At 33.0% G+C, this 27358-nt stretch overlaps 2 protein-coding genes and 1 long non-coding RNA gene across 3 annotated transcripts; 2 read left to right on the forward strand and 1 right to left on the reverse strand.

The window, feature by feature from the left end:
* Nucleotides 1-12613: 12613 nt before the first annotated feature.
* Nucleotides 12614-16074, reverse strand: LOC106307563 (ATP-dependent DNA helicase 2 subunit KU80). Its single transcript, XM_013744550.1, has 12 exons — nucleotides 15985-16074; nucleotides 15653-15745; nucleotides 15490-15541; nucleotides 15231-15362; nucleotides 14749-15152; nucleotides 14396-14682; nucleotides 14118-14313; nucleotides 13843-14049; nucleotides 13601-13768; nucleotides 13224-13520; nucleotides 13007-13137; nucleotides 12614-12920 (listed from the first exon to the last, which is right to left on the reverse strand). Exons 1-12 carry the CDS (start codon nucleotides 15997-15999, stop codon nucleotides 12857-12859), a joined length of 2046 nt encoding a protein of 681 aa, XP_013600004.1. The 5' UTR covers nucleotides 16000-16074; the 3' UTR covers nucleotides 12614-12856.
* A 1607-nt stretch (nucleotides 16075-17681) lies between these two features.
* Nucleotides 17682-18434, forward strand: LOC106311307. The gene is made up of 3 exons (XR_001263982.1): nucleotides 17682-17830; nucleotides 17910-18148; nucleotides 18285-18434. It is a non-coding gene; the product is annotated as an uncharacterized LOC106311307 (long non-coding RNA).
* Nucleotides 18435-23543: 5109 nt separating this feature from the next.
* LOC106311035 (pectinesterase inhibitor 1) lies at nucleotides 23544-24193 on the forward strand. The gene has a single exon (XM_013748267.1). It carries the CDS (start codon nucleotides 23576-23578, stop codon nucleotides 24107-24109), a length of 534 nt encoding a protein of 177 aa, XP_013603721.1. The 5' UTR covers nucleotides 23544-23575; the 3' UTR covers nucleotides 24110-24193.
* The last annotated feature ends 3165 nt before the right edge of the window (nucleotides 24194-27358 follow it).

The following is a 27358-nucleotide window of genomic DNA, read 5'->3' on the forward strand; positions in this document are numbered from 1 at the left end:
ATTGGCTCCGAGATCGGGAAGATAAGACCGCATGAGTGAAAGAAGGAAAGATAAGCTCTGTAGTAGCCTTCTCTCACGGTTTCGGGAGTCTCATGCGTACCGGCCAAATCAAGGACGACGGAACGATCGACCCCATACACCTTATAAAGGTTCTCGAGATCATCGGTTGTAGTAGTCGGATGAGGAAAAGTAAGAGACGAACACATCTCAAGCTCAAATAACAGAAAGATTCAGAGCGAAGGAGAAAGAGATGAGTAAGAAGAAGCGGAGGTACGATAAAAAGAAGACCCTCTACGTATATATAAGCCACCTTAACGGCTCTATCATCGCTATCAAGAAAAGCAATTATGACCTAGCCTATGCCCTACCGGCGGCTAGAGTAGCCGTTACCGATTAAAATAATAATAAAAAAGAGCGCCAACGAACGGCTCTTTTCGAAAACGATTGATAAAACCGGATCTGAGTGACATCAGTTACCAAACGACAAGACCCTAGTCAAAATATAACCGCCCCTTTTCCTTTTCGATCAAATCAAAAGAGGCTGGGGGACAAATTGTTGGACCCAATTTTGGTCAATACCACAAATAGGCCGCGACCAAAGGCATGGGCCTTAAAGGGCCTGAGCCCATAGCAAGAACACGAGCTCGAGAGGAAGTCGCCGAGGTCGCGGGGATCGCTCAACAAGAGACAAAGATCTCGGAGCTACCACGGAGATCTTGAGGTCGACTCACTATTAAGGAAGAAGAAGAAACACGGAAGAGGACACGTTGAAAACCCTAGAGAGAGCTACACATTCATATCGATCTTGTTGTCTTCCCACTTTTAGATTCTTTCTTTACCGATCTCATTTGTATCACTCGATCTAGTTCAATTCATTGTATTCGATGTTAGTCATCAATAAAGTCCATTTTCACCTACTGGAAACTACTTAACATCGTTGTGTTCTAAAGATATCGTTGCCTACATCATTTGTCTTCCCTAGATCAAACCCCGATCATTATCAAATACTTTATGTAGATTTTAGTTTCTACACCCATCTTAAGCCAAACAAGTTCAGAGAGCCACGCTCTCAGTTCATGGACACTAGAGCTCACTTCTCAAATGATGGAGTAGAACTGACAACTCCACCAACTCCAAGCTCCAATGCTGGTATGGGAGGAGCCTCGGCATCAACATCAGCTTACTCTGCGGCCAGGAACCATCCAGACGAGACCATCAAGCGATCTGACTTAGAGGCTCTCATCAAGGCCTTGAAAGAAAACTCTGGTAACCCTAGAACCCTTGGTTCCTCTCTTAATGCCTCTCACATTGTTGGTAGCTCTATGAATGTTTTAAAATCAGCTAGACCATTAGTAATAGATTCTGGTGCATCAAATCATATGATTAGTTATTTAAACTTGATTAAAAACATAGAACCAACTCTAGGAAATGTGATGATAGAAAATAGAGATAAAATCCCAATAAAAGGAGTAGGTGAACTTAAGCTATTTAACAAAGTATCTAAGGCCTTTTACATGTCTACTTTTGCTTCAAACTTACTGTCTGTTAAAAAGGTAACTAGTGATCGGAATTGTCATGTTACCTTCACTCCTAATGATGTGTATTTTTAGGATATTGAGACTACTAGGTTGCTTGGCAAAGGTATAACCAAGGGAGACTTGTACTTGCTTGAGAACATACTGCGAGCTGCTGATTTATCTTATGCTTTTAAGTCTATTTCTGAATTCCCTAAAGATGTAATATGACATGCTAGATTAGGACATCCTCATTCTCGTGCCTTGAACATCATGTTTCCTAGTGTTTCTTTTAAAAGTGATTGTGAGGCTTCTATTCTAGGAAAACATTGTAAAAGTGTATTTCCTAAATCAATGACCATCTATGATAAATGCTTTGATCTAATACATTCTGATGTGTGGACTGCACCTTGTACATCTGTAGAACAACATAGATATTTTGTGACATTTATAGATGAAAAAACTAAGTACACATGGATCATTTTGTTGCAATCTAAAGATAGGGTGTTAGAAGCTTTTAAAAACTTTCAAAACTATATCACTAACCATTTCAATGTTAAGATCAAGATTCTTAGATCAGATAATGGAGGTGAATATACTAGCACAGCCTTCAAACAACATCTAGCCACACATGGAATCATCCATCAAACTAGTTGCCCTTACACTCCATAACAAAATGGTGTGGCAGAGAGAAATAATAGACACTTAATGGAGGTGGCCAGGAGCATCATGTTCCACACTAATGTACCTAAGCGATTTTGGGGGGATGCAGTTGTAATTGCCACTTACCTAATCAACCGGACACCCACAAGGGTCTTCCTAGATGCCACTCCATATGAGGTATTGAACAAAACTAAACCTTCTATAGATCATTTGCGTGTGTTTGGGTGTGTGTGCTTTGTGTTGGTTCCAGGTGAGCTAAGAAACAAGTTGGAAGCCAGAAGCACAAAAGAAATGTTTATTGGATATTCAACACATCAGAAAGGCTACAAGTGCTATGTACCTGAGACTAGGAGAGTTCTGGTATCCAGAGATGTTAAGTTCATAGAATCAAGAGGCTACTATGGTGAGAAGAGTTGGAGTGAACTCAAGGACCTGTCCCAATCTGTCTCTGATAGAGCAAGTAACCTGAGAGTGATTCAAGAAAGGCTCGGCATCGATATGGCAAAGGAACCTGAGAAAACCATGGAGACTCTAACTCGTGATATAGAAGCTGAGAAAGGTATTGAAGTCACTCATCCTAATCATGAGGGGGGCAATGGAACTGGTACTGGTACTGATGAGAATCAAACTGGCGCACAAACTGATGCTGAAGAGAACTCAGTAGCTCATGATCAAGATGAGATGCCATCAGGAGGATCAGAGACTGAGGCACAAGTAGGCGAACCTAGGAATGGAGTAGAACCTGATCAGATACAACCAGTAAGAAGGAGTACAAGAATCAAGAGACCAGCCTCATAATGGCGAGCCTACTTCAATGCTGAAGCTGTAGCTCATCCAACAAGTACAGTATGCTCTCTTGCTCAATATCCAGAAGAACACCAAGTCTTTATTGGAGAACTGGATCAAGAATACATCCCAAAGATATATGAAGAAGCTATGCAAGATGAGGAGTGGAGAGATTCTATTGGAGGTGAGATTGGAGCCATGATCAAGAATGATACATGGTTTGAAACTCAGCTTCCCAAGGGCAAGAAAGCTGTGACAAGCCGCCTGTTATATACTATTACGTATCTAGCCAATGGAAAACCAGAAAGGAAGAAGACAAGGCTAGTGGCAAGAGGATACACTCAGGTGTATGGAGAGGATTATCTGGATACCTTTGCACCAGTAGCCAAGTTACACACCATAAGAATCCTCCTATCACTTGCTGTCAATCTAGAGTGGGATCTATGGCAGATGGATGTGAAAAATGCCTTTCTCCAAGGAGAGTTGGATGATGAAGTATACATGAGGCCACCTCCTGGCCTAGAGAACATGGTTAAACCAGGGAATGTGCTCAGGCTAAAGAAGGCAATCTATGGCTTGAAGCAATCTCCAAGAGCCCGGTACCATAAGCTAAGCACAACACTCAATGGGAGAGGTTTTGTCAAATCAGAAGCTGATCACTCCCTCTTTACTCTAACCAGCCAGCAAGGTATTGTAGTCATCTTGGTATATGTTGATGATATTATCATCACTGGTAGCAACAAGGAAGGTATCATCTCAACTAAAATTTTTCTTAAAAATGCCTTTGATATTAAGGATTTGGGAAAATTAAAGTACTTCCTAAGGATTGAAATATGCTGATCTAAAGAGGGGCTCTTCTTATCCCAAAGGAAGTACACACTTGACATTTTAAATGAGGCAGAAAACCTTGGAAGTCGACAAGCCAAGACACCATTGGAAGAAGGCTACAAGGTACTGCGAGAGGGGGAGTATGAAGCCACTCCTTTTGAAGATGTCAAGAAGTATAGAAGAGTGGTTGGGAAGCTCATATACCTTACAATCACTCGCCCAGATGTTTGCTTTGCTGTGAATCAAGTTAGCCAACACATGCAAGCATCTAAGGTTCATCACTGGAACATAGTGGAGAGGATCTTGAGATACTTGAGAGAGGCTCCTGGTCAAGGAGTATGGATGGCGTGTAACAAGAGTACTGAAGTTGTGGGATATTGTGATGCTGATTGGGCTGGAGACAGAATTGATAGGAGATCAACAACCGGTTACTGCACCTTTATTGGAGGGAACCTAGTCACATGGAAGACTAAGAAGCAGAAGGTAGTCTCTTGCTCAAGTGCTTAGGAAGAGTACCGATCTATGAGGAAGCTTACTAGTGAACTCATATGGATCAAGGGACTGCTAAAGGACTTGGGTATTGAGATCACCACACCTATGCACTGTGATAACCAGGCAGCAATACACATTGCCTCCAACTCAGTCTTTCATGAGAGAACAAAACACATAGAAGTGGAAGTGGACTGTAACAAGGTGAGACAAGCAGTGAAGCAACAAGTCATTCTTCCATGCTACACAAGAAGTGGAGATCAACTGGTTGACATCTTTACCAAGGCAGCCAGAAGCAAGGTTTGTGAGTTCATTCATCCTAAGCTTGGACTCATAGACCTCTCTTGTCACTGATCCTCTTCCCATGAAGTTTTCAACTCTTTTTCCTTGTTTGGTTTTTATCCCAAGTGGTTTTTCCAAGTAAAGGTTTTAATGAGGGAATGCTTCATGGAATCCAAACTTGACCAGTCCCTATGGTCAAGTTTGAGGGGGAGTGTTGAAGAGGAGATGAATCAGTCAGAGAGTCGGTTTAGACAAGTGTTCAAGATGACTTGTTCAACAAGGCTTTCGGTTTAGACAAGTGTTCAAGATGACTTGTGTATCAAGGCTGTCTGTACAACCTAGGAGCCCCAACGTGACTTACAAGTAAAGGAAGGGGAGAGTTGTGCAGAATATTAACTAGAAACACTCTCCTTAACTTATATGAAGAAAGGAAACGTTGGGGAGCCAGTCACGTGAAGAACCAAGGTCTTGGGAGGACAGACAGCCGTTGGGACATGTCACAGTCAGCCTGGCGCGCCTGCACAAGTCAGTTTGGACACTAGTCACATTGTTTATTCTTATTGTGGGATTCTCTTTGTTTAGTATTTTCCTAGGATCTCTACTTGTCTATTTAAGTGTTGTATCCAGAACCTAAATGGATTAAGGAAATATGTTCCTCATTATTCTCATGTCTCTCTCTCTCTCTAGTTCGAAATACTCTCTCTCTCTCCCGGATTCTACTTCTCTTTCACCTTGTTCTTACTTTGGTTCTCCTCTGTTCTTGATTCTCTACTCTAAATACACCCTCTTATCTTTATAAAACTTTAAATAACAGGTTTGTGAGCAAGGTAGTTGCTCGATTGATTGATTGGGGTTTTGGTACTTAGATGGAAGTAGCTAGACTTAGGGCTTTTATTCAGGTAATCATGATTATAATCCTACAGATGCTTAATAAGTTTTATGCATGATATTGTAGAGTTCAACACTTGTAAACAAACCACTAGGCTCTTGCTTTCTAGGTTTGTCTATTGACCAGTGTCGATTGATGATTCTATAGGAATATCGATCGACTCTTTTGGTCAAGCGTTAATGCGCGGGTTGAATGTGCTCACTAAGCTCACCAGATCAGCTCTCGCCTTACTATAGCAAGTCTTAGCTCAGTTAGGATGGTTTCAGGGTGAGATGCAAGCTATCGCTTATGTCTACAACTCTTTGGGCAAGTTCTAGGTAGCTAATCTAGAATCAGACATTAATGACAATCTTAAAGATGAATATCACAACTTAGCAATCTATAGTTGGGGCTAATCCCTCATAACCTATTTAAACCATAAATCTAACAAAGAGAACTACTCAGACATGGCTAAGCAATTCATAACAACAATTAGGTATAAAAACTGCATAGATAAATAGATAGATATCGATGGAGTTCCAATCACAAATCTCTTTGGATCTTCTCTCCAATCTACTAAAAATCCTAGAAAACATTTTGTTGTGAAATCAGTAAAACAAGAAAGCACACTTTGCCTCTAACATGTTGGGAAAGCTTATATAATTAGGTTAAAACTCGTCAGGGTAATCTTGTTAATAGGTGAAGACTTGGGCTCTAAGTCGGCTGAGACCAAACGGGCTTTTTGCGCGCTTCGCTGTCGATCGATGTAACGATGTTAACATCGATCGATTATTCCTCTTCAATATCGACCGATGGTCGTGCTCGATGGTCATCTCGGGTGCTTACTCCAAATATCTCTAAAATGCTCCAAAATCATCACTTTTCTCCAAATCACTCCCGATCCTATAAACATACTAAATATACTCTATAATATAATAAGTAGTAGTTAAAACACTTGTAAATCATGGGTAAAAGTGAGTCAAATCCTTGGTCTGTCACTAATATTATGTTTATATAATCATATAACAGCCTGATACTCTGTCCATTCACATTCAAGGGGGTTCTTATTAGTCTCCAGAAAGGTAGTATTTCTCTTTACCGTGTAACCACCAGAATTGGTGTATGCCTGTATGGCCATATGCAGAAATCTTCATGATTCACCACAGGAAAATAGCATGTAATTTTTCACATTCCAAATTACATGATGGCCTAATAAATCTGCTACATTTTAACTCTAATGAAAAATGCTTTGTTCGCGGCTAGAAATCTGACTTCAGTAAATAGAGAAGTTGACAAATAAGTCACAAATGGTTAATAAGTAAAAGAAAAACTCCTAGCTTAGGGTTCGAACCCAGGAACACCAGGTTACCAACTGAGCTATACAGGCTAATTAAATACATTCAACTATATATTAAACTAGCTTAAGATTGTGCGGGATGAATGTTATATATAAAACTAATTTTAATATATTATTATATATTCGTATTTATTTACGTATTATGTATATAATTAAATTAGAGTAAATACATAAATCAAAACAATACATCTTTTTATTTAAGATAATTTTTTGGAAAATAAATCAAAACAATCATTTTATTTATTTTATACGGTATATAACTAAATTTCAATGACATGGACATAGATACATAGTATATTTTAATATAAATATTTATTATTGAGAATTCATACTCAATACGAAAAACACACAATTTCTAATGTGTGATTTTTTTAATGCAAATTTCAAAATTAAAGTATTAAAGTTTCAATACTTTTTCAATACAAATTTAGAAATTATCATATTCAAGTATTTTTCTATTTTATATAGTTTAATTTTAAACTATACTATTATATAATATGAATGTCTAGTAAATGAGACTTCATATTCATATGATTTATGATCATTTGTATCTTGTTATTACCAAACAATTAAACCATTGACCACAAAATTTTAGCGTGAGACATTTAATGTTTTTAATAATTTATAATCGTTTTAAAAAATTCAAAATATAACATATAAAAAAATGTATTTTTAATTATATGGTTAAAGTGGTTGTTTAATATCTTTTAATAATATAAAATTAAACAAAAAAATATCTAAGATACAAAAATTATTATCAAATATTTATCATTCATAATCATTAATTGTCATATATACTTTAATCATATTAGGCAATTCCGTTGCTTTTATTTAAGAAAAGTGCGAGAATATTCTTTTGTATACTATTTATCAATTTAATAGTTAGTTTAATAAAAAGTACTCTCTCTGTTCCTTAAAGTTACATATTTTAGATTTTTCACACGTTTTAATAAAACACATTAAATTTACATATTTTTGTGTTTATCTTTTTTTCATAATTTTAAACCAATAAAAATTCAACTAGAGCAATTAAGTTTTCTGAAGTTTGCAATTATTTAATAAAATATGCATAGGAAATGTAAAAATGGATCTTTTTGAAACAAACTTTTTTTCTAGAATATGTAACTTTAAGGAACGGAGGGAGTATAATATAAGTTAAGATGGACCAACCGATTTCTCTAAGAAATCTGAATTTCATTCTCATGGTGATACGTGGGTACAAAACAATGTTGTAATGTTTTTCAATTAATATATGTGGGATTATTCAATGTATCGTATTTATATCCATTACATAATCCTTTAACTCTTCGTCTTAGTGCAACAAGGAATCTAAAGTTAACCTGGTTTACTTTCGATGTATCTAAATTATATCCCAATAATAAATACCAAAACCGAAAGTGCATCTACAACAAGAGTAAATAAAGGAAACTTATAAAACTTGTGGGAAAATGATGAATGAGACTTCCTTAAGATATGTGTAAAATGAAACTCGGATCTTAAATTTACCCTCCTCATGTGTTGTTATTTGTATTTATTTTGTAGATGCAAGCCAATCAATTTCCCCAATATCAAATAGTATAGTTTTAGTTTGTAGTATAATGTAAGTATGCTATATAATTCAGATTAGTTTTGAATCTTCACAGGCATAGGCATGATTGGGTTGTCCACAGTGACGAATCCAGACAAGTAATTTAGTGGGTGCACTAATATTAATTTAATAAATATTAAATAATATATTAAAATATTATATTAATTAAAATATAAAGTAATTATTTATTAAATTTAATACCATAAAATATTTTAAATATTACTTTTCATCAGTTTTCCACTATTTTATTTATTATATTTAAATTTATTTTAATAAAAATAGAATAGATAATCATTAAATTTTTGTATATTTACAACAAAAATATATGTTTACAAAAAAATGTTTTTTTCTGTAATGTTTTACTACAAAATAAGAAGTTTGTTTAAAAGTAAGATATTTTGTTCTTTTTAGAGTTTAATGATAAACTAGTAATTAAAATTATACAATTCAAAACTTAAATATGTAGTTTTGGAATTTAAATTATTTTTATTTACTTAAATAGGCTAAGTTTTTTATAGTTAGAAACTTTTAATAGATAAAGATTTTAAAACATAAATGTCTTTAAATTCAAGATATATTGATTTCTTAAATCGACTGAATTATGTTTAATTTGTTAAATAAATTTGATATGTTTTGTTTCTTTCTAGAGTTTATCTATTTTTATTGGTGCATGTTATAAATTATTATGGGTGCACATACAAATTTTTTTTATAAAAATACATTAATTTTCAAAAAAATTATGGTGCACAGGCACCCCCTTCTCACACCCTAGCTTCGCCCCTGGTTCTCCCATGGGTGTCTGTGTCTAAATTATTATGGGTTAATATGGACACACTCATATTAGACCAAATTTAAATGAGTTTAAATGGATAAGTCAAATTGGGCTCATGGACAAAACCGGGCAAGACCATGTGGACATTAGGCAGCCCAAATAGCTAAAATATCTAGGTTTAGGAAATTAGGAAAAAAATTACAATTTTATTTTGTCTTATCAAAAAATAAAATCGGGTTTTCGCCAAAACTGAAAAATCGTATTTTCTCGTAAAAATTGCATTTTCTCCATCAAAACCATAAAATCATGTTTTTCCGCCAAAATCGCAAAATCGCAATTTCCCTTTAATATTACATTTTTTCGGTCAAAATCACAAAATCATGTTTTCGTGGAACCGAAAATCATATTTTCATCCAAATCACAAAAATCCTCAAAATCAAATTTTCTCGTCAAAAATTCAAATTGCAAAATAAGAAAATTTAAGCCTATAATATACGAAATTTAGTATACTTCCTTCTTTTACAATAAAAAATTAAGTTATTTATACTAAATATCTAAATGGGCGTTTGGGTCCATAGACAGTCCAACTGGTCATTGTCTTTTTTGGGTATGGTCCTATTTGGACATGGTCCTATTTAGGTGTCCACCAAAATTGTCCAGCAAAAGATACGCCCATTTGACATCCCTAGACATGAACCACATAGTTAATTTAGAAAGAAATGCGGGAATTTTTTTTACTTCTAAAATGCAGTTTATCCCCTATATATTAATCTTGGATCATTACAACATGTTTTCGTAACCACGTGTCATCACGAGAATGATTCTTAAAATTGCTAGAAAAATAAGTTGGTCCATATAAACATATACTATGCTTTTTATTAAACTAACTATCAAATTAATTAATAGTGTACAAAAGCATATTTTTTCTTTCCTTAAATAAAAGCTACGGAATTACCTAATATTGTTAACATATATATGAAAATTGATGATTATGAATAATACATATTTGATAAAAAAAATTTCAACCTCTCTCTTTTATGTTTAATTTTATACTATTAAAAGAAATTAAACAATCACATAAAGCATATCATAAAAACAATTAGATTTTTTCTTATATGTTATATTTTGAATTTTTAAAAACCACTATAAATTACTAAAAATGGTAAAAGTCCCACATTATAATTTTTGTGATCAATGGTTTAACTTTTTTTTTGTTCAAAAAAGATACAAATGATCATATATCATAGGGGTGGTGGGCATTCGGATACATATTCGGGTTTGTATCAGATATTTCAGTATAAAGGTATAAAACTCGTTCGGGTATTTCTACACTTCGAGTCGGGTTCGGGTATTTTTTGTTCGGGTTCGGATATTTTGGGTCGGGTTCAGATATTTAAATTTTGAAGAAAAAATAAATAAATTATTCATTGTTTAAGTTTTTTGCATTTAAAATATATTTTAACTTAACTGTTTTTTTTTGTTTTTTAAGAGATTAAACTATTAATAGGTTTGGAGATAAACTTTAAAAATAGAAAGACACTAATTTAGTTGTTGTTTTAAAATTTTAGATGCAACTTTTGTTAATGCAAAAAACAAGGACTTGATATGTATTTTAAGTGAGTAGCAAACAATTTTGTCCATAATTATATGTATATTATCTAATTTTGAGCAATAAGAATCATTAATATAAATATTTTGAATAAAATGAGAGAAATAAACTAGAAATATAGAGTTAAGTATACTTATGTTTGGTTATCTTCGGATATCCATTCGGGTTCGGATATTACCCGTTCGGATTCATATATTACCCAAACTGGTGAAATAACTAATTTGTTTTGTTGTTCTAATTAGATGATTTCTAAACCGAGCTGGTGAATATATACTAGACAAACATTTATATTTCGAGTATGCACTTATATTTTATAACAACTTGATATATTAGATTTGAATACTAACCTGTTAATATAGTTTGCTGGTGATTTTTTTTCAAAATTTTAATTCTTAGATATGTATATATAGTAAAACTAATTTTTACAGATGTCTATTTTTTTAATTGACACTTATTGTAAAAAACCAAATAAGTTGTAAAAAAAACAAAATAAAATCTATATTGTTACAAAAATATTTATTTCAACCCGGTAGCAGTAGAAACACGGGGATATTCACTGAATTCATAAAAGAAGTTAAAAAAAAAAACTTAATTCATATCAATGAAACAAAGACGAGAACGAAAGCACAATTCTATAGAGGTAGAAAATGAAATCACTTATGGAGAGTCAATAGTAAACAAATCGAGAGCAGAAAACCCAATCTCCTTTCGTAATTGTACATATGAAGTCTATTTGGTTTTGGTGATTTGTGTCAGCCGCAAAACCTAATTTCTTTTTGTGCATATGAAGTCTTAAAAATAATTAAAATGAGATGTAATACGTTAACTCTTCAACAACGATGATATATTTAAGAGACCAACATTTGTATTCATCATTTTATAATCGATAAAGATTGTAGTGTTGCAAAATGTTAAAATTATTTCATAAACAAACATTATTATAAGAACTTACTTCACGCATATGCGCGTGTTATCATGTAGTATAATCGTATTTTTGGAGTGTAATATCAAGAAATTTAGCTAAGACCTCAAAATAAGTTGAGAAAAAAAACGACAAAGTTGTTACTTCTATAAATGTAAAAATCTATTGTGGCAGGAGGAGTTGCGCTACCTGTTCTTGAACATTGTTCTTTGATAGGGAAAAACAGATTGAATGGAACCTTCGGTAAGACATTGGCTTCAGCTTCCAAAAATGCCATGCAAGACCTATATGTATGAACTTTCCTATGAGTATGGATTGATCAATCTCCATAATGCATCCTGAAATATTCATCACTGAAGACAAATATTTTGCCACATTGGATAAGCATGGAGTACCAGGACTTAATTGGAATGGGAGTGGAAAAGAAATGGGATGGGATGAGAAATCGAGGTAGTTGAGCAGAGACTACAACACATACAACCACCATTAGAAAAAAACACATGTTTATAATAGACATGATAAGATTTTGCAAAAAGGAAAAAAAAAAAGATCCCTTCAAATATGTAAGCTACCGTATCAATTACATTGAAGAAGAATGTCATCAATTTAATTACCCGTTTCAAAAGTAAAGCAAAGCTGAAGCCGATTAGACGAATGACATTAATAACAGATATGAATGGTGGACTCTAAAGTCTTGACCAAGTTTTGACCAAACTGATCGGGCCACTTTATAGTCCTTACTTTTGAGATGTGTCAATACTATTTGGTTCAGTTTCCTCTCGTCTATGCCACTTAGATATCTCTTGAAGCCGAAAGCAATCTACCATTGTCTAGTCTTTATGGTATTTTGGCTGGCTCTCTCTATATGGTCGTCAGTCTCCAAACTATTTTTCCTTGAGCCAGGGAAATTTTGAGGTGGAGAGAGAACATGATAATGAGTTTTTAAGATGAGCTTGTGAGTAGTATTGTGTTGAAAATAACAATTTCAATACTTTTATCACCCATCAAAAAACACAGTGCTAGCCATCTACATTAAGATCGTTTCTGAAATTAGCAATGATGGCGATAACAAACTAGGTGCCGAGTCTTGAACAGGCAAAAGAATCAGACAAAATACCAGCATCGTTTTGGAAAATATTGTCACACTACCACAAGTGAGATTGTAGTGAAGAACTTTGTTAGGTCTCGAGCTTTGGCTCTTGTTTGACGGTGAAATCCGCAGCCTCCTCGTCAGCCACATCACTGTTTACAACCAACAGACCAGCCAAGATTCAGAAACAGTTTAGTCATTAACCACATATTACCAGATTAAAGATCTGTCTACAAACCTGTCTGCTGCTTCTGATTTGGGAATCATTGTGATCTTCTTGGACGTAAAATGTGCAAGAAAATGAGACAACTTCTTTTCTTGGCATAACTCGTATAGATGGTTCAAGAACTCATTGAACTGCTTTGGCTCCTGGACACATATGCAAGAACAAATCCATGACAAGGAGTTTTAAGCACATATGTAAGAATAAATGAGACAGGAAGAGGAGATGAGACCTGTTCCAAGACGCAGCATTTACGTAAAGAGAGCAAACATTCCAATGCTTTATCAACTTCATCGGTGGTACTATCTTCCACCAACTTCACTATCCGTTTTTTCATCTCACTGATTGCTTTATCAGTCCAATCATTGCCATCTCTTCGGGATATCATAGCTTCAAAATCTTGAACCGGGTTTGCATCTCCAACTGTGTCAATACTGTTCTCATTGGCATTATAAGTAATCATGCGATTGTCTTCATCATCTGAACCAGATGGCTTATCCCTTAACAATCTCTTAGAAGCCTTTCTCAACTGCAAGCAAAAGTCATGTGAAAGAATCAAGAATGATGGATAACTCATGTTACTTGCTGAAAGCTGGTGAACAAACAAACCTTTGGGTTCTCCTTCACTTCAAAACTTCCACTAAAAGAATCCATTATAGATTTATTGCTGGAAGAGAGTTCTGGATCCTGCTCCATAATCCTCTTGAAAGCTTCATTCATTGGAGGTAAAGCAGCGTCCGTGGATTTTGATTTCAACTCGAGGTATTCATAAAAGCGCTGATAACATATAATCTTTCATCAGAAGGAATTTTGAATACAAACGGTCAAAAGCAGAAAAGAAATGGTTTTACCTGCAGAACTGGGTTAGGAGTAAGCTCAGGCTTTAGCACTTCCTCTTTAGGAGAAGGTGCAAGGTCAAGCATCTTAACCAAGTTATCAGACACCGCTTGCTGTTGCTCATCAGGCTTCAACGACGCAGGAAATCTACTGAAAGAAGGAAACGGAAACTCGCGGACATCCTCGGCGAAAGGCAGCACGTTGAAGTAGAAAGAATCAGGCTGCCCAAAAAAAAGAGAGTAGTAAAATAATCATTATCAAGATAGCTAGATTCGAGTTAATAACTTACTGTGTCATCTCGTTCAGATACATTTGGAGTGAGGACTCCAACAACTACATTCCCTTGTCCGTTTCTCCAGACACAACGTACAATTGCCACCTTGTTTGTTTGCTTCATTTCTCTTGCAAGGGCAGAGACTGCAATCACAGATTTTTCTTTGCTCGGGTCCGGAACAACTATGTTGACGTCTTTCATGTAATAATGTCTGTTGAAAACATAAATTAACAATTCTCTCAACTGAAAACAACCAAAGAGTTTACAGACAAAACCATAAATATATGTCTTACCGGAGTATGTTTGATGCATCAGTGAATCCAAGAAGCTTCATGCCCTTTTCAGTTTTGAACTTGAGTGTTTCCATCTCATCTGGTGAGATAGGAATAACATGAGGTCCATAGCGAAAGCCCTTGATCCTTTCTTCTGGAGCAAGAACTTCACTAGTCTCTGCGGTAACTTTATAATCATAATCGATCTTCACTTCATGTTTAGCAAACTTGTCACTTGGAGGGGCCTTGTCAGAATACATTTTTAGCGTAGGAAGTCTCTCCTCAGCGACTTTCTTATAAACCCACACCTGCAATATCCAAAGTCCAAATTCAACATTTCTCTAATAATAGTTAAATAGACTAATAAGTGTTACCTTGATCTTCATTGATGGGTTAATCTCAAGATCACCTCTGAACAAAGTAACAGGAGCAACTCTCCGGGTCTTTAAGGAACCTAGCAGCGAGAGCGGACTCTCAACATACACTCTTTTCGCAATGGCGTTGGTGGAGAACAAACTCAACAAATGATCATTCTCCTCTATTATCCTCTCATCAACATCACCGCTTGCATCAGCCCTCATAACAATGCTTTCCATCTTTATACCCTCTGCAGCCATTTTCACCGCAATGGTACTGACCTGCTCATCTTTGGTCCCTTCAAATGGATCTTTGGTAGGACAAGCTGCATTGGTGATGAGACACAACCGCTTTTTCCCTTTTTGCCCAGCACCATACATCTTTATAAGCATATCCATCCCAACAATTAAAGCATCAAGAACTGGAGCCAGTTAAAGAACCAACTTTAAAAGAAAACAAAAAATTAAGCTTTTTAAACTGGGTACAGTAAGTAGGATACAGTCGCCAGCTACAGGTCCTCGAGGGAGACGCTTTACAAGATCAACCACGAGTTCATCAACAACTTTGATGTTCCTTAACACCTTAACGTTCTCATATCCACCTATGTCCCTAGCAAGCTCATTTTCGGTTTCTGCAGACAGAGATCACATGAAACAACAATCGCTAATAGTTAATAATGCTCCTCCTAGAAAGACCCAAATCAACTTAACATATGCCTCAATAACACTTGTGGATAAAAAAAGTATAGAGGGAGGGACCTTGAGTTCCAAAGACAACAATTCCAACTTCATCAAACTTGTTGTAAATCAACTGCAACAACAGACACAAAACCAAAGACAATAAAGCTCTGTTAGAAACCCTATAACACAAACAAAAAAGAGTAATAATTTGAGAGTGAAATGAGAAAGGAATCTTATTCACCTTCTTTTGCATGAGTAACGAGCATGCCTTTTCAACATCAGGGAGTACACTATGCATGGCCGGTCCTACATCCACCAACAAAACCAAACCCTCCTGTTTCCAACAACACACACACCTTTCGTTATTAAAACTCTGAATCACACTTTTGGAGATGATATCATTAGTTAAAAAGAAGCTATTAATTTTGATTTGACAAAGGTTTTAATGTATAAACCCAAGTTTTTTTTTAAAAAAACATAGAGTTGGAGAAGTAGATATTTCATGGATTGATTCTGAAGAAAGATAGACAAAATCAAGATAAGAAAGAAGTAAGAATCGAGAAAAGTTCCTACCCGGTTACGCGCCATTGACAACCTACTGCTTTGAAAATGGAGGTGAAGAAGACGAAGAAGAATTGAAGAAGACGACAATTTTCTTTTTCTTTTTCTGGGTTGAAACTAAAAATGAAACTGAGATGACTGAGAAAGGGGCGAGATATGCCCATTGGGCCGAAATATTCCACTTAAAGGCCTATAACGACTAATTTGAGCCTACACCGGTACTATTTTGAATTCAGGACTCGATTGGGATCTCGATACTCTTACTTGAAAAAGTAAATTTGATGATTTTCCATATTCCCAATAATTTTAAGTTTAGTTATATTTTTAATTTTATTATTAGTTTTAATAAATAATTTTAGTGATTTAGCTAAAAATTTATCATTATCTTAAAAATAATTTTAAAAAATTATAAGGATAATATCATGGGGGAATTTCATGTTTACCACTTTTATGATATCATTATTCATCTTTACAACCACTAAAAGAATATTTTCAAAAATGCATTCTTCAATAAGTGGCAAAAAACTCTTATACACATGTTCACTATATATATATATAATAAATAATTATTTAAATAAATAAAATTAAAAAAATAAAAAAGAATAATATTTTTTTATGTATTTGAATTATACTTTTTCAAATTTGAACTTTTTATAATTTTTTTGAAATTTTCTTTTCCGAATTTGTTTTTTCAAAATTTCTTTTTAAAATTCAAAAATTATGTTTGAAATTATTTTTTTTAAACAATTATATTTTTTTAAGTATTTATTTATATATTTATTAGAATCTTAAATTTCACATTCCAAAAACTTTACTCCACCCCCTCAACTGTAAACCCTAAGTCTAGATTAGTTAATCACTAGGGTATAAATGTCTTTTACCTTTCTTTAAAAGTGATTGTAAAAAAATTAGTGTAAACATGAAAAATGATACTATGAATGTGTTATTTGTGGGAATTTCCCGAATATCATACTTAAATTTATTATATTTACATTGGTAATACTCAAATATTATATAAATAATTTATTATATTTGGTTTAGTAATATTAAACCGACTCTACTTATATGTCATATAAGATAAAATGAATCATTTATCTTTTAAGATAAATTTCTTGTAACAATCAAAATCACTAATTGTGATAATTTTTAAAAACAAATTGGCAAAAAAATAAAAAATATTTATATCTAAACTATTAAAACAGGAATACAAATTTAAAATAACCCTCATTTTTCCTAAAAAATTACAATCTCATGCCACTACATAATATTTTGAAATTCAAAAAGGTAGATTTAAATAATCAAAATCAACGTGATTTGGACTGTAACTTTAGAAATTTTACTGTAGAATTTTTGCTATAAAATTTTTTGATTTAGCTGTAAGTGATGTAGTTTTAAAATTAATTACTACAAGCACAACAATATATTTCTTACAGCAAAAAGATGGGACTTTAGAAAATAAGGCTTTTACAGCCATTTTTTTTTTATTTTTTTGCCGTAATTTAAAAAAAATAAGATAAAGCATGATTGGTGATTTAAAGGCTGTAGATTAATATTAAAGCTAAAATCAGCTCCTAAAAGCCCAACCAATCATCCTTAGCTAACTCTACCAAATCAACGTGACTTCTTAGCTTTGTAAAACCGTACCCACTGTCTGATTGATTTTACTCGCAAGCAACCTTTCTCCATTTAGCTTTTGGCACCAAATCTCTTTGAGCTCAAATCTTTTGGTGAGCTTTTGTTGATTTCTTTTGGAATTTATTTTCTTTTCTCAACCGTAGCAAATGATTGAAGAGATTGATAAATCTATTGTCAAACCTTCGCCTTGAGAGTATATGCTGGATTGAAGAAAAAGAAGCCTGTAAGTGTTTGGATGATTTGTGTCTTCTAAGTTACTGGTATCTTGATGACTCTCATTCTCAATTTTTTTTGGTGGTTAGGTTGAAATTTCAAGCTCATTGAATTAAAAAAGTCTGGATGCTGAGGAAGATTTGGATTGCATTTTTAGATTATTTTCTTTGCATATTATTTATTTTTTCTAGCTGAAAATATGTTTTTCCTGTCTGAAGCTTACAGAAAATACATTAGGAGGAAGATGCAGAGGGAATAGAATCAATAGATTTGCAGGTCGGCAACGTTACCCTGGGAGGGGAGTGATATAAATTACATATATGACGAGGTGAGTATATCTTTAGATGTGTTTTTGCACTAAACCATAGTAACTTGACGACTTTCTTTGGTTACAAAAGACATATAGAGGAACTCTTTCCTTATGTCAATGGTTTTGATGAATGGAATTGAAGTTATATTTGCAGCTTCTTGGTAGAGTTTTTATCATTCTCCGTGAAAATAATCCAAAGCTTTCTGGAGAGAGGCGTCATATAGTTAGGAAGCCTCCTCAAAAGAAAAACAGTGTTTGTCAACTTTATGGATCTTTGCAAGACATTCTCACGCTTTAACATGGCCTCCTCTTCCGTTCTCAAAAAAATGAAAAAAAACATGGCTTCTGCCACATCTTCATACTTACGGCTACGATAATTATTTGAGCTAATTGACTAAATTCAAAATATTGTTGTTGATCCAGTATCTTAACTAAACTAATCTTCAAAAAGTAATTCATATATGAAAATAATTACGAGAACCACAATAATATTCATGGACCATAAACAAACTTAGAAAATATTAATTAAAGACCATATTTCCAATTTTACCTACGTTAAAGTATCATATATATATCTAACGCCATAGTTCCCAAGATTTAGTTGCAATTTTCTGCTATTCTTAAAATATAATAAATACTAATTAGTGGTCATATCTCCAAAGTTAGTTAAGAAAATTTATTAATGTTTATTCTAATAAACTATTATACTAAAAATTTACTTACGAATTTGTTCCTATTTTTTTGCATTTCTTTGTTGTTTTTAAATATATTATATTTTCTTACGATTTTATAAAGATCCTAAACTTAATTTACCCATCGCTTTTTTTTTGCTATAAATACAACCATCTTCACCAGCTAATCCATTCACAAAAGACCATATCATTCTTTGCCCAAAAAAAAAAAGACCATATCATTCATCTTTTATTTATCGAAATCTATAATGCCAACTATCAAGTAAAGGTTCTTCATATTTGAAAGCAAACTAATATTCTATACGGTGAAACTTTAGAGATTATTTTCCATAGAATAAAAAAAATTTAATCAAGTTAATAACATAGCTTTATCAAGTTAATAACCAGTGCGGACTGCCCAGTAGTGATTACTTGAAGGAGCTTTGACCCCAATACTGGAAGCTACCTAGGTTCAATTCGCGCTGGTCACCGGGGTATTCACATTCTCTCTCCGAGAAAAGGGGCAATCCACTACCCATTTTTTAATATAGCTTTATCAAATGAGTTTTCGTTTATAAATCAAGTCCAAAAAGGAAAAATCTCATCTCTATTTATATTTGACCCAAGTCTAAGTACATAATATTATACCATCTAATAAATATATATATACTATTATCTTCAATTTTTTCTATTTTTTACATGAAAATTAATTCTATGATTATCAACATTAAAAACCATATTCATTTGACATTAAATCCATAATTTTAGAAAAGTAAACAATATTTCATATAATATTTTAATATTACTAATATCTATAGTTTAGTTCCAATCAGAAAATTCTATCCTAAATAAAAAGGACTCTATATTGTAAAATGTATTCAACAATAATGATCATTAAAACAAAAAAAAAACAACTAATACTTATATATACATACTAATCACAACATTGTCTTCATATAAATTTAACTAAATAAAATGTTACAATATAAATGACACCCATTTATTTATATGTTATAAAATAAACTGTTTATACAACAAAATAATTTTTCGCTTCCAAAACGCGGATCAAAAATACAAATATACTAATAATTTTCTGTGAAGTAAATATTTATAATTAAATTGTTTAAATAAATAACTTGATAAATGTAAAACATAATTCACATACCATATAAAAATATTTAGTTGGGTTAGCATAGACGTAAAAGATCATATGTCAAAATTTAGTTATTATTTATGAAGTAATTTTTCACTTTCACATTAAAAGTTAGAATATTTAAAGTCTTTATTATCTTTAATAAATAATTAGATTATATTTTTAATATATAATTACCCATAAATTTAAAACAAATTTCATTAATATTTTGCATCATAAAATTTAAACATCATTAATATATTATGTTCTCCAAAAATATTGTACATCATAAAATTTTAATAATAAATATAAATCTATGTATATAGTTTTATGTATATATGAATGTTTTCAAGTTTATTTTAAGTAATTATATATATTTTATTAAAATAATCTTTATCATTTATAAATTTAATATTTAATTAATTATTAAATATTTCAAAAGCATGAATATAATTTATTCAACAGCATAAATATAATTTATTCTAATAGTTTTTGTAAAATTATTAAGCCCGCAATGCGGGCAAAAAAATTAGTTATCTTTATTTTCAAGTTTAAATATCTGGATGTATTATTTAAAAGTATATTAAAATTTCTATTTATTAGTAATAATTACAATATATTTAAATTTATAAATATTTCATAGTATTATATAAAATATTTCATAATTCAGAAATTATTTTAATAAGATTTTATGGATTTGAATTTGGATAATGACAGATACTTTTAGGTTTAGAGAATATCCAAAAATCACAAATCAAGAGTTAGATAAAAAAAACCAATGATTTAGTGGATCTAAATTCATACATTTATTTTCACTATAATGTAATAAAAGAATATATTTATTTTTATTTATTATTTATCTTTACTCTAAAACTAAGTAGAATTGGAATAAAACTCAAATTCTATTATAGAATTATTCATTTTCAAAGAAAAATTGTAGGGATACATTCTTAATAGATTAAAATAGTTTTGCATTGAACAACAATTTCAGATAAAAAGATATGATTTTTTTTTCAAAATGTAAAATAAAATTTCAAATCATTATTTCATCAAAATTTCAAATATTTTAACTAAAAACAAAATCTTGTGGGTGATGAAATGTAAGCTATAAATAGATGAACAATATGCATATATGTCCGGCTAAATAGGGATCAATATCAGTTAATATAGGGGGACAAAGGCTGCGACCGCCCGAGTTTACATCTGTGTCCCTCCGTATTTTGATAATTAAGGGGCCCAATTTTTTTTTTACATATACATATTTTATATAGAAAATCTAAATATTTATTAAATTTAGTTGAAAAGGGACCCTTAAAGTATTTTACATTCAGAGAATTTGTTATCACAAATTTTATAAAGATGTTGATGATAAAAAAAAGTAAATATATTTTAATTATAAATAAACATAAATATCAGGAGATTAAAAAAAAATATTTTCACAGGGACCCAAATAATGTTGAGCCGGCCTTGTATGTATAATCAAAATTATTAACAGATCAGATATTACAATTTAAGCCATAAACTAGGTTGTTGTTTTTGGTTCACTTCTGTAATATTTTACAATTGTTGTCTATAGAATATATGTCTCGAGAAAAAGACTTTCCGACACATTGAATGGAGGATTTAGAAAACTAAATATAGATGCTTGAATTTATGTATAACTTGGTGTTTCGCCCGCACGTGCGTACATGAAAATTCTATAATTATTTATCTATATTATTATTTAAGAAGTGAATTTGATGATTTTTCATGCTCTCCATAATTTTAGATTTAGTCATATTTTTATGCTTAGTTATATTCATTATATTGAAAATAATAGTATAGATTAACATAATAAAAAATTAAAAGCAGAAACTGTATAGATAAGATATACATTTTTAAAATCTGGAAGAAAAAAAATAGACCAATAACATGCATAATCAAAATCATCCGAAAATTTGAAGTAGAAAACCTTAACCTTCACTCGAACGTCCTTGCATTCAGAAGTGGAAGCACTACAATGAGCGATGAAGAGTATGTTTCAGCATTTGAAATGTCAAAGCTTCGGAACGAATTGCAAGGATTTGATCGCCATGATCAGGAAGTCTCATGCTTGGCCAAATTTTGCTACAGAATTGGAGAGGATGGAGACTCTGCAGATATGTTTCCCGGACTTCAAGATCATTCATATTCCACGAGCGCAAAATCAGATCTCGGATTCTTTAACTAGGACTGCGAGGTCTTTCTATAGAGAGCTTTGTTTTGTTGGTTGTTCTATTTCGGTCTGGTTACCCATACTACCTCAAATTGGAGTCATAGAATAGCCGTTGGTTGCCAAAAAACCTTCACTCCAACGCATGTTCGGAAACTTTAAGTATGCTGTACAACCTTAATCTAAGCGGTGGTGAGAATTAAACCATTTGATTTTAACGATAACATTTCCATATTTTAGAGAGAAAAACATGCTTTCAACTATCTTTACAAGAAAACCGGCCTTCAAACCGGTCTTTCAATGAAGAATTAAAAAAGTGGCTACGATAAAATTTGTTGTTTTAGATGTGAAAGCGTTTTCTCAAAAAGAATGCAAGAGCGTACACTTTGTATATATCAAAATGTAAGGCCCATATTAAGAAATTGGCCCGGTTTTAATGTTATGAGTTTGATTCAAATTTATTAATAACTAGAAAATTGAAATTTGGTCCAAACATTTGTAAAACAGTAATATCATCAAACGTCTATTCTATGAATAAAAATATGAAAAAATATCTACACTAAGAGTGGATCAAACTTTAGTTTGTAATAGAACCCGAGATCTGAACCAAACATTGAACAAAAAAAACTGGATCGTGTAGAACAATAGTTTGGATCATCTATTATCCGAATCTGACTGGAAGCCAAATGATTTTTTTTTGAAAATATACAAAAATAGAAAAAACAAAATCTACGTAAATATCTTTTAGTACCAAAATAAGTTCTTGAAATCTAAAAAGTAACTTATATTTAGTTTCATGTTTCTTTTGATCTGATCTCTCAAACAGTCAACCCGAACATTACTTCGAATCCAAACTTAGTATGAATCCAAAATACGTGTTTAATAGGGTTATAAAACATATCCAAATTGTATTATTAATCGAATTCAATCCAAACATATATAAAACCCAAATGGAGCCCATAAAAGTGAATCCAAAAATCTAAAAACATAGTTACAAAAAATATCTTAATTGAAGGATTATTAATCGAATTCGATCCAAACATATATACAACCCAAATAGAGCCATAGATTTGAATCCTAAAATCTAAAAAAAAATGATCTAAATCTAATTAGGTATCTGAATGTTCATGCCTAATTATTAACTCCAAGCATGATGAGCACAAACATCTGATAATAATATATCATAGACAATTTTAGTTTGTTAACAAGACAATAATAACTTTTTGGGATATACTTCTTTTTGTGTATAAAGCTAAGTTATAAATAACTTTTGCATAACTGTTTACTATATCTGCAACTTTCAAAAAATGGCAAAAGATTTCTTGATCGCTAATATCAACTTCTATTCTTGACTTTATTTTGTTAATGCGTTAATCACTCTATATAAACACATTGTCTCCGATATTGATTCCTAACATTAATAGAAAAAAGCAGAAAGTAGAGAAACAAGAATGGCTGCAAATCTAAGGAACAATGCTTTCTTGTCTTCTCTCATGTTGATTCTCTTGATTGGTTCCTCGTACGCAGTCACAAGCTCAGAGATGAGCACAATTTGTGACAAAACTTTGGACCGAGCTTTCTGTCTTAAATTCCTCAATTCGAAATCCGCATCTCCTAATATTCAAGCCTTGGCAAAAACCACACTTGATGCCACACAAGCAAGAGCAACACAAACATCCAAAAGGCTTCAATCTATTATTGATGGAGGCGTCGACCCACGATCCAAGTTAGCTTACAGGTCATGCATGGATGAATACGAGAACACCATTGAAAACCTCGAGGAAGCTTTTGAGCATTTGGCATCCGGCGATGGCTTGGGGATGAATATGAAAGTTTCAGCTGCTTTGGATGGAGCTGATACATGTCTAGATGATGTGAACAGACTGAAATCAGTAGATGCTTCTGTTGTGAATAACAGTAAGGGAATCAAGAAACTCTGTGGTATTGCTCTTGTTATCTCTAACATGTTACCACGTAGATCTTAATTTGGAACAATCATCATGTGTTTGCACTGATTAAACTGTATTGTTGGTAAGACGTCACTTGAATTATTATACTAAATATTAAAAGAAAGTAATCTCACGCATTTCATTTCAACATTTCTTTTCCTTTAATGAATGTCCTTTTCATCATTTCATCCAAATGTAGCTTGTACCAATACATACCCAGCTTAGCATGAAAATTAACTACAACTGGATAATATGAACCAAGATTAAGAATAGAATATGATTTAGTTTTGGTTCCAATGAGTGAAAACATCATCTTAAATGTTGACACTTGACTAATGATGTTGAATTCGGAAACTTTTGATTAAATAGAAGCGATAACTCAGGGATTATAAGAATTAGCAGATCGTCAAAGAACTTCTGAATACCAATTGTAAATGAGAAGAACAGCAACAATTACATCAAAATGCTATTATCTTGAAATGTTAAATTCGTACATAAGTGATCACGAATGTTTGGAATCCATATTATGTAAGAAGATATTGATTATGTTAATTTAAATTGAAGATACAAAATTGGTAGCTTAAAAACTTTGAATTTCCTCAGCACCCCAGACTCGGCCTACAATATCTTCACCACCACTGTTAGTGTTTGTGAAGAAACAAAGAAAATAAAGTTGCGTAACAAAATTTTATGTTATTCGTCATAGAATATATCAGCTCTTATAGTATGAGCTGATTCTGATTTATGTAACAAACAAATAACCGACAAAACTAAACCAATAAATTGGAGATGTCAAGTTGGATCTCACCAGCTCCGAGTCTCAAAAAAGTTGAAGGAGCTAAAACCTGTGATTAGGAACTTCAGCAAGGAAAATTATTCTGATCTAGAGAAGCGAGGTTCTGAGGCTTTTGAGGCTCTACTCTGCTGCCAACGTTCAACTCTTGCTAGTCCTTTTTTCGATAAATGCAGAAGCTGAGAAAGCTGCTCATAAAAAAATGGTCTACTCTTGCAAAAGTAGAAGACTCGTTTCTCAGACAGCTCTCTCGGATACAGTGGACGACTCTATTTTTCGTCGTAAATTTGAGGGCAGTATTCGTTGTAAATTCGTCGTAAACGGGGTGTTACGACGAATTAACCTCGAAAGACGTTTCGTTGTTAAATGACCGTCGTAATGGAGGTTTCGTCGTAAACGACTCGTTACGTTTACGACGAAATATATTCCTCGTAAAGCGCAGGGAAAGTATTCGTCGTAAACGACACATAAGACTTCGTGGTAAAACCCACGTAATGATTTCGATGTAGAGCACACGTAAACATTTTCGCTGTAAAGAACACGTAAACATTTCGATGTAAAACCCTCGTAAATCTTTCGATGTTAATCACTCGTAAATATTCGATGTAAACTCCATCTAATGTTTACGAGGAGTTTACATTGATTCTTATTATATTATTATTAGTATATAATAAATTTGAATTTATATTTAATATTCAAAATTTTAAATATTTTAAATTTTAAAACGAAATATGAAAATGAAAAACATATTTTAAAAAAGCATTTAAAATTCATAAAATATTTAAATTCATAACACAAACATAAATATAAAAAAAACTACATATTGTCGAAGTAGTCGGTGGGGTTGCTCGGCTGTTGACGGTTTGGATCGGACTCTTCGGGATTTCGTGATGGCAACCCAAGAGCGGCTCGTCTCTCACTCAACATTCTTTGCATAGTCGGGTTTCCCACCGCCATCACGTCTAGCAGATTCTTAAGAGAGTCTAAACGAACCTGCTGGATATCCATTCGAGCTTTCATCTGAGAAGTCTCTTCATCCCGTCTCGAAGTGTATGAAGAAGTTGCCCTTTCAACTTCGTTAACAGAGCCTATGCCGACTATTCGTCCCTTCTTTTTAGGAGCCACCTATAAAATTAAAACATATATTAATATAGTTAGTTATTTTAAAATATTAAAAATAACTTAAACAAAAAATTTACCTCTTCGAAGATTCTGTCGGCCTCTTCAGTGGTCAATGTGACGGGTAATCCATCGGGAGACTGTTGGGTTAGTTGCGTCTCCCGTTTTTCAATCCGAGCAAACACTGCATGGAAGAGTTTCTCAGATGCAGGATCCACAAAAACTCTGTCGGATGTGGCATGAGTCATCTTGAATAGCTCAGACAGAGATGGTAAGACTCCCGTCTTCTCTAACTACAAAAAAAAAAAAAATTAAATATTAAAATTTAAATTAATTGAAAATTTTAAAATAAATATTAAAAACAAAACTTATAGCTTCTAGACAGACTCTTGCATGAGGTTTTTGTCCGGTTCTGTGAACCATGGGCAAATGACCATCTTTATCCTTCGTTCTTCGAGAAGCAGAGCACGAATTGGCCTTTTTGATCGAAGAGGGTAGCATCCAATAGGCGATGAAGCCATCCCACACATCCGTCTTGAGCTCAGTGGGCTTTCCCTCATACCCGTAGATCTCCCACTTGTCCTTCCAATCGGAGACTGTGTTGCAAAGGCGGGTCTTTGCCTTTGCAACGAATTCCCTCTTCACCCTCTCGGTAATTCCCAAAGACCAATGCCACTTTTGCTGAAACACAAAAATTTTGAAGAAATTACAATTAATAATAAATATTTTAAAATAAAAAGTAATATTTAAAAGTGATAATTTAATTAAATTTAAAAATCTTACCGCAAAACATTTAAACCAAGTGATCTTAACGTGATTTGGTGTCATGCTCCAGTTCGGATATGCCCTGTCGTAGTAACCCTTAATCACCGCCGAAACGCTCCGGCTAACACGTTTGTTAGCCCCAAACCTGAAACAAAAAACAATTTAATTGTTAGAAAATAAAAATAATTTAAATTTTAATGTAATAAAAATTAATAACTTACCAATAAGTTCTTCGGGGTCTATCGGGGTCTAGAACTTCCAAACCCTCCAGTCCAGGCTGGGCAAGCAAATCATCCACCGTATATCTCGCGTATGGTGCATATGAAGGCACATGCAAATCTGGATGAACTGCACCTGCTGGGGCAGGCTGAGGTGCAGCCACTGGAGGAGGAGGAGGAGGCATCTGCGGTGGAGGAGGAGGACTCCAAGAAACTCTCTGAGAAGTCTGAGAGTCTGGAACTGCATCGGAAGATGATGGACCGGAAGAAGATGCACCGGAACCATCGCCAAACAACTGAGAATAAGTAGGTGCTGCTGGTTTCTCCTAGAAGCCATCTAAAAAAAATTAAAATAAATTTAATCAATTACGACATAATTAAAAAATTATT

The sequence above is a fragment of the Brassica oleracea genome, chromosome C8, assembly GCF_000695525.1.
Source record: "Brassica oleracea var. oleracea cultivar TO1000 chromosome C8, BOL, whole genome shotgun sequence".
In the NCBI taxonomy this organism is placed as follows: Eukaryota; Viridiplantae; Streptophyta; class Magnoliopsida; order Brassicales; family Brassicaceae; genus Brassica; species Brassica oleracea.

Bases quoted from the DNA above. Each gene is read 5' to 3' on its own strand.
- LOC106307563 (XM_013744550.1), bottom strand. The intron at 15,542-15,652 runs GTGAATAAGATT...CTGTTGTTGCAG, and splicing joins CGTTACTCATGCAAAAGAAG to TTGATTTACAACAAGTTTGA. The intron at 15,363-15,489 runs GTCCCTCCCTCT...CTCTGTCTGCAG, and splicing joins TGTTGTCTTTGGAACTCAAG to AAACCGAAAATGAGCTTGCT.
- LOC106311035 (XM_013748267.1), top strand. From the start codon at position 23,576: ATGGCTGCAAATCTAAGGAACAATGCTTTCTTGTCTTCTCTCATGTTG.